At 44.5% G+C, this 8549-nt stretch overlaps 1 protein-coding gene across 3 annotated transcripts in view; it reads left to right on the top strand.

The window, feature by feature from the left end:
- The first annotated feature begins 4559 nt into the window (after nucleotides 1–4559).
- LOC122559492 (DENN domain-containing protein 5B-like) overlaps nucleotides 4560–8549 on the top strand; it is a 359734-nt gene continuing 355744 nt past the window's right edge. For 2 of the 3 annotated variants that reach the window (XM_043708996.2, XM_043708995.2), the window contains exon 1: nucleotides 4561–4841. In XM_043708996.2, coding sequence (XP_043564931.2) covers nucleotides 4727–4841 — 115 coding nt within the window. In that variant the 5' untranslated portion in view covers nucleotides 4561–4726. Of the gene's footprint in view, nucleotides 4842–8549 lie in introns of all 3 variants that reach the window. The other variant, XM_043708993.2, reaches the window with a different exon arrangement.

The following is an 8549-nucleotide window of genomic DNA, read 5'->3' as shown; positions in this document are numbered from 1 at the left end:
AAGTTTTTCTCTGTTTAATGAAGAACGCACTGAATGTTTAGGACATGCAGCTCCTTTTCTGTGAACCTGTAGGTGTCATAAACCTATTTTCACTTAGTCCAATATGGTACAAAGGACAATAAACTTTAAAGGGACTGAAATAGCATTGTAGAATTATAAATCAAGGATTTACATTGAGAAAGCACCCACAATTCTCAGGATATCCTAAAAGCCAGTGAAGTGCTTTTCAAAGTCGAGTCACTTGTCAAATAGGAAATGCGGCAGCCAGTCTGTACACAGTAAGCTCCCACACAACATCATTAAAAATCACACAACACCAGTTTATAATCCAACAGGTTTAATTGGAAGCACTAGGTTTCGGAGCGCTGCTCCTTCATCAGGTGGTTGCCTGATGAAGGAGCAGTGCTTCGAGGGCAACTTTTTCATGCAGAGGATGGTAATGTATGGAATGAGCTGCCAGAGGAAGTGGTGGAGGCTGGTACAATTGCAACTTTTAAAAGGCATTTGGATGGGTATATGAATAGGGAGGGTTTGGAGGGATATGGGCTGGGTGCTGGCAGGTAGGACTAGATTGTATCTGGTCAGCATGGACAGGTTGGATCGAAGGGTCTGTTTCCAAGCTGTACATCTCTATGACTCTGTTGGAATATAACCTGGTGTTGCGTGATTTTTAACTTTGTACACCCCAGTCCAACACCGGCATCTCCAAATCAACATGATCTGATAAAGCTCTGATGAAGAGCCACCTAGACGCTGACTGATCTGATCATCTGCTGGGGTATGAATTTTGCTCAGACTCTGGGCTCATTGCTGTTCGCCGACTCATGTCACGGGTTACTAATGTGAGAGGAAATGTCTGGCCTCCTTAATCCAGCACTGGGGTATCAACCCAGAATACATGGTTACGTTTCCGTCTTGTGACTCATACCGATTACCTGCTGAGTCAGAGGCGAGAGTGTTACCACTGAGACACAGCTGACAAGTTAGAATTAGCATATGATCCGACCTGACAGTAGTTTTAAACTATTGAGAATAAGACAATACACAGTAAATGTAAATATTCTGGGAGGAGGAAATAGAATCAAAGAGCTGTCCAGCATAAAAACAGACCCTTTGGTCTAACTGCTGACCAGATACACTAAATTAATCTATTCCCATGTGCCAGCACTTGGCCCATATCCCTCTAAACCCTACCCATTTGTATACCCATCCAGATGCCTTTTAAATGTTGTAATTGTACCAGCCTCCACCACTTCGTCTGACAGCCCATTCCATACACATACCATCCTCTGCATGAAAATGTTGCCCATTACATAACTTTTATATCATTCCCCTCTCACCTTAAACCTATGCCCTCTAGTTTTGGACTCCCCTGCTCTGGGAAAAAAGACCTTCACTATTCACCCTACCTATGCCCCTTATGATATTATCAGCCTCTATAAGGTCACCCCTCAGCCTCTGACGCTCCAGAGAAAATAGCCCCAGCCTATTCAGCATCTCCTTATAGATCAAACCTTCCAACTCGGGTAACATCTTTGTAAATCTTTTCTGCACCCTTTCAAGTTTAATAACATCTCTCTTATAGCAGGGAGACCAGAACTGAGTGCAGCATTCATAAAGTGGCCTAACCAATGTCCTGTATAGCTGCAACATGACCTCCCAACTCAATGCACTGACCAATAAAGGCAAGCATACCAAACATCTAGTGAGAGGTTCTGAAGAAGGGTCACCAGATCCAAATCAGATTAACTCTGATTTCTCTGCACAGATGCTGCCAGACCAGCTGAGAGTTTCCAGGAATTTCTGTTTTCTGTGTCAGATTTCCAGCATCTGCAGTTCTTTCAATTGTTTTCTTCCATAAGATAGCAGTACAGGTCGAGAGGCTTAAAGAAGGCATATGGAAAGCTCTCCTTCATTGGCAAAAGTATAAACTACAAAAGTAGGGGTACAATAATAAAACTGTGTAAGACTCTGGTGAAGCCACAGCTAGAGTATTGTGTGCAGTTCTGGTCACCACATTGCAGGAAGGTCACCACATTAAAGAAAGTAATTGTTTTGAAGAGAGTGCAGAGAAGATGTTGCCAGGCTGGAAAGGTTGGAGAGGTATGGACTGCTGTCCATGGAACAGAGAAGGCTGAGGATTGACATGATTGAGATACACAATAATGTAAGGGGCATAGATACAGTAGACAGGAGGGAGCTTGGCAGGGAGTTCAAAAAGCAGGTTCATAGATTCAAACGAAGGGGCAGAAGGATTAGGAGGGACGGGAGGACAGGTGTTATTTACGCAGAGGGTGGTGGGTATCCGGAGCTCACTGCCTGAATTGGTGGTGGAGCCAGAGACCCTAAACTGTTCAAAAAAGTGCCTGGTTCTGCATGTAAGCTGCAGGGCCATGGGCCGTGTGCAGGAAGATGGGATTAGAAAGGGCATCTGCGTATCTTGGGGTCAGCATAGACAAGGTGGGACATGTGGCCCCTTTCTGGCTGTGTCATTCCTATGATTTTCAACTGAGACTGACTCATGAGGAGAGGGTGCCTCATTCTGCCTCACACTTGATTTTCTCTAGACAGGTTTAGCGCCTGTGCTAAAGGTGAAAATAGTTCACACCAGTGCTCAACTTTTCACCCTGAGGTTTAAATTGTTTCTTGTCTCACACTCTCTGTACTTCCAAGGCCCTTTGAATTTCCAAACTAACACCCCGTAAATTTGTCAATCTTCCATTCCTGCCTCTTCCCTCCCCTCATCACTGGTGGCATGCTGTTAGTTACACAGAGGCCTCCCTCTGTAAAGGTGGGGGTCAGCAGGCCCTGAGGTGTTGCTGTCACAGAATTACAACAGTCCTGCTCCTGCTGGAAGAGAGAGAGTTGCTCTCAAACATCCACTTCTCCAATCCCCACCCCCTTTCTCAGGCCTTTCCCTGACCTCCAACCACACAGATCACTCCATTCCTTCTTCCCACAGATTTTCATAAACCATAACATAAGAACTAAGAGTAGGCCATCCTGCCCATCGAGCCTGCTCCGCCACTCAATAAGATCATGGCTGATCTTTTTGTGGCTTCAGCTCCACTTACTCACCCCCCCCACCCCCCTCGCCCTCATCATAACCCTTTATTGTTATTGTTCAAAAAAAATCTATCTTCGCTTTGAAAACATTTACTGAAGTAGTGTCAACTACTTCACTGGGCAGGGAATTCCATAGGTTCACAACCCTCTGGGTGTAGAAGTTCCTTCTCAATTCTGCTCCCTCTAATTTTGAGGCTCTGCCCTCTTGTCCTAGTTTCACCCGCCAGTGGAAACATCCTGTCTATGTCTACCTGATCTATTCCTTTCATAATTTTGTGTTTTTCTATAAGATCACCCCTCATTCTTCTGAATTCCAATGAATACAATCCCAGTCTACTCAGTCTCTCCTCATAAACTAACCCCTCAACTTCAGAATCAACCTAGTGAACCTCCTCTGCACCCCATCGTGTGCCAGTACATCCTTTCTCAACTAAGGAGACCAAAACTGCACGCAGTACTCTAGGTGTGGCCTCGCCAGCGCCCCATACAGCTGCAAAATAATCTCCCGGCTTTTCAACTCAATCCCTTTAGCAATAAAGGACAAAATTCCATTTGCCTTCCCAATTAGCTGTTGTACCTGCAGACCAACCTTCTGTGATTCATGCACAAGGACACCCAGGTCCCTCTGCGCAGCAGCATGCTGCAACTTTTTACCATTCAAATAATAGTCCTTTTTACTGTTACTCCTACCAAAATGGAAATCCTGAGGGATCACCACAGATTTCAAGGCTTGATAGTGGGGAAAGGAATTTTGAAAGCTCATACCAAGGATTAGGTGGGATCTGGTACAGAAGATTGTAAGAAGTCAATAAAATCATGAGGGGCACAGATAAGGAGAATAGCAAAGCTCTTTTCCCTGGGGTGGGGAAGTCCAAAACAAGAGGGCAGAGGTTTAAGGTGAAAGGGGTGAGATTTAAAAGGGATCTAAAGGGGCAACTTTTTCACGCAGAGGGTGGTGTGTGTTTGGAATGAGCTGCCAGAGGAAGTGGTAGAGGCTGGTACAATTACATTTAAAAGGCATCTGGATGGGTACAGGAATAGAAAGGGTTTAGAGGGATATGGGCCAATTTGCTGACAAATGGGACTAGATTAATTTAGAATATTTGGCCAGCATGGACGATTTGGACAGAAGGATCTGTTTTCATGCTGTACAACTCTTTAACTGTTTCTTCCTTTCAGTATCCAGTATTCCCGTTTAATGCGTACTCCCAGCAGTTTAAAACTCAATTCATATCCTGTTACTTGTCAGCTGTTTCCATCCCTCTCCCTCTCTCTAAGGCTGGGGGGTCTGGACTTCAGGTGCTGACAGGAAGAAGATGACGAAGGACTGAAGAAATGAGTGAAACACAACAAAGGTGAAGATGAGGGATTGGAGACTGGTTCGAAATTGGCGCCTGCAGTGCGTCAGAAGGCAGCGTGGGGAAGGGAGTGTGCACTCTCTCTCTCTCTCTCACACACACACACAGACACAGTGTTGAGAGTGAGAAGGAGGCAGGCAGAGAAGCCGCGCAGACTACAACAGGGCAGACAGGCAGAGGGCAGCGCTCCAGCCTCCGGGAGGGTGAAGCCTGAGATATGGGCAAGGCGGAGAGAGAATGAGCCGGAGATCCCAGCTCCCAGCAGCAGGAGCAGGAGCAGGAGCAGAGCAGCGGCGCCCAAGATGAGTAGTAACAGCAGCAGCAGCAGCCCCGGCTCGGGATCATGCCGCTTCGCCGATTACTTCGTGGTAGCGGGGATCGACACTGACAGTGGGCTGGAGCCTGATGAACTCTCGGGTAGGTGAGCGGGGCTGACCCCGGGGTGGGAACCGCGATTGCAATGGGGTGGGTGGGTGGGGAGGCTGCCTCTATATTCCACTGACTGTAAACATTCACGGGAGGGGTCTGTACATTGAAATACACAGGAGCGGTTAAATATAGACCTGTTTGTTTATTTCAGTATCGGCCATTCTCTTGTAGATCTCAGACGGAATGATTCTCCCTCTGGATAAAGATGGGTTCCTGGGTGTGTGTTTTGTTCCTTCTGTATAATTTGACTAATTACAGTTAGTGCAATTCGTTTTGAATTCCTTGTCCGCTCCCACGCTCCCAACCCCAGTTTAATTTAACGGGGACACAGATTCACACACACAAGCCCAAGGTGGCTGTTCTGAGACAGTGTTGGTCATTCGGCTATTCGACCAAGGTGGGCATTGCCGCGTAGCCCTCATCCCGCCCCCTGCTTCACCGTCTCCATCTGCAGAGGAGAGTTGCTTGCCTCTTTAAGAACCGAGCAAGTCTCCTGTCTTACATTTGCATCCCCCACCCCAACAAGTTCCCTAAACCCTACGCCGTGTTTGAGGGTCGACGCGGCCTTGTCGATGTACCACGAAAAGAATTGCCACTAATTGGATAAATCCAGAAGTTTCCACAGCATTGGAGAAACAGACTGGCTGCCTCCACCAAAATACTCTTCCCGTCTGTAGTTTCTTCAAATCCGTGATGTGGAAGCAAGCAGATACCTTGAAAGGTCCCTCAGACAGAAATGTTCTGCATTGCTGTTGCAACAGGGACTTCCCCGGACTGTTTTGTCCAGCAAAATTCCCTACTGAGTAAAGCTGACCTGGGTTCCACTGAGCAGTTGATGTGGGGATTGGGTTAGAAGTGGTTTGTTTGAAGTGTGGGTGTCCTTGGTGAAGTGAAATTCATGTCTTGGGCAGCTGTTCACAAATGGTGTAATCTGTGTGGTTTGGTCTGCAATGTGTCCTGCTACTGTGTTAACAAAAATATTTAAAATATTAGTGAAGCAAAATGTGAAACCTTGGCTTAGTTAGAGAACATCTCAACTCTGAAGGCTGTGAGTTCAAATCTCACTCCAGAGACTCAGCATGCAATCTCTCCAATGTAATGCTCAAGGGAATGTTGCAAGTATTCTCTTTTGCTGGAGATGTTAAACTGAGAGGTAATATTTCCTCTAGGGTGGATGTGGAAGGTAATGTGGCACTACTCAAAGAATAGCAGTGGATTTAATCCCAGTGTTTTTCCATAGTTGTTATTCCTTAATGAACAAGGTTTAAAATAAATTATCAAGTCATTATTTTGCTGCTTGTTTGTGGGACCTTGCTACTAACTTTGTTACACGACAACAGAAACCACTTTTCAAAAGTACTTCGTTTGGTTTCAAATATGCCAGACTGGTCCCAAAGCGGTATTTAGACAAAGCAAGTTTTCTTTCTTTTTTTAAAATTATGTTCATCACCTTCTTCTGTGTTATCCAGGTTTCGGTTATATGGTTACTCTTATCTATAATGGGCACAGACTCAAAAGAGACAGAAGTGGGTACTACAGTTGCTGGAGATTAGAGTCAAGGTTAGAGTGGTGCTGGAAAAGCACAGGTCAGGCAGCATCTGAGGAGCAGGAAAATCGATGTTTCGGGCAAAAGCCCTTCATCAGGAATGTATAGCCCAATTCTACTTGTATTAAGGTTGAATGTATTGAATTGGATACTAGTTGTCATTGGATACTAAATTGATTCTCCAATATCAACACATCATCTCAGATACCCAGTGACTGAATTAGATCTTTATTTGGATTAATCAAGGCTGGTCTGCGCAGAGTTGGCTCAAATTGGCCGGTTGGCAGTAGATGCCATTGTAATTGGATGGGGCTTTGTTTGGTTAACTCTTACTAGACAGTGCATGGAGTACCAGATGTAGCGTGAGCCTAAGATTGGGTGAAGTTTTGATGGCCCCTCATGACTGAATGAACTGCTTGAGGATTGTGTTACTCAAGAAGACTATGACAAGATAATGGAGAGCACATAACAGTGCATGGAACTGTGAGGCATCAATTCCGGGGACAAAAAAGAAACTGGCCTCAGAATGCTCCAACCCAGACAAAATGGCATTAAACAATTGCAAATATGTTGTGCTGCACAAATGACAAACTTTTAAGTTTAATAATTCCGTATACTTCAAGCTAAACGAATTAGATTTCTTCTAGATGCTGAGATAGATTGTGTTATAAAATGTTTGCAATATTTTCAGTCTTGGCAAGGTGTTCCTTTTCTCCTGTGCCTCAGCTCAAACTTGGGTGAAACAACCTGCATTCTGCTGCATTATGCAATGATGCTTTGAAATACCCAGAGGTGCAGTCTCTGCTGCAATGTTAAAATTATCTGAATGAATAAAGGATCCCCCTGGTGATGGATGATGTCTGCCTTGCTGGGGCTATTACATATTTGCATTTTATAGCACAAATCATTAGCACTGGGTGGTTAAGTTAACGAATTGAAGAATTACATTCCAAACCCTCTGGCTTAATGCAGTTCCAGGGCTGAATAATAATTTTGTGATGTCCTGTTTATTGGATTTATGGTATTCAGATGGAGCAACTCTGAATTGTTTAGCTTGTAGGGCAGTTAGTTATTTAAATGCAGCCGTAGACTGTTTCATGATGGATAATGGCACTTGCAACGTTGGGTTGCTATTACAGCCTTCAGGGTTTTAAAAGAGTGAAGATTGGAAATGTTCATCATTATCAGAAACTGGTATAATGTCTTAAGTGTCTACTCTCTGTTTGAAGTGCAAGGTACATAATAAGTGAGCACTTTTCCAAGCATTGGAATTATTTCTTGTTTCAAGGTATATCCACATGCATTCCATTCCTATTGTTGAGGTGCTGAAGTGGGAAGACGTACTGGGATGCTGTGCTCTACTAGATATGACTTATTGTGGCAGCCACGCCTCTCTGCTGGTCGCACTCTTGCCCCTCAGTCGTGAGGTCAGGGCTTCAAGTCCCACTCCAGAGAGTTGAGTGTGCCTACGGTGATGATTCTAATTGGGCACTGAGGGAGGGCTGCAATGTCAGAAGTACAGCTCTTTGGGTCGACATGACAGATCCCTGGTAATATTTGAGCAAGAGCAGAGTTAGTCTCCCCAGTGTCTTGGCAAATATTTATCTCTTAAGCAACATCACAAAAACAGATTATCTAGTCATTATCCCATTACTGTTTGTATAATCCTGCTGTGTACAAACTGTTATGCTGCGTTACACTGCAGAAAAAGATTTCAATGGCTGCTAAGCACTTTGGGATATACTGAGGTCATGGAAGATGTTATATATGGGTCGGTGTGTGTTGCTGTGCAAGCCTATAGCTCTCTAGACTAATGTTCTTTGGTCATGTCTCACTGCCACTATTATCCATGGGGTACAGCTTGTCTCGATAATTGGTGTGTGGGGGTTGTTGCTGAAGATACCAAGAAGAGAAATTCAATTTCAAAAGATTACTCTTGGTTCTGCATTATGGAGAGGGGTGAGAGTCGGGATATAATTTGTGTTGGACAGGGCTATTTTGTATGTGGAACTTAGCACATTTGCGCGTCAAAAGTGCTGTGTTTTTCTTTACAAAACACTTCGGTGTTTGATTTGCTAGCTTTGATTTGTTGGTGAGCAAAACCTTTTTTTTAATGCATAATTCCTCATCAAAGCACAAATCTTTAAATT

This window comes from Chiloscyllium plagiosum, unplaced genomic scaffold (genome assembly GCF_037043375.1).
Source record: "Chiloscyllium plagiosum isolate Xiang-an unplaced genomic scaffold, Cpla_swu_hap1 HiC_scaffold_19, whole genome shotgun sequence".
Classification (NCBI taxonomy): Eukaryota; Metazoa; Chordata; class Chondrichthyes; order Orectolobiformes; family Hemiscylliidae; genus Chiloscyllium; species Chiloscyllium plagiosum.
This window is presented reverse-complemented; position numbering and strand designations above follow the sequence as displayed.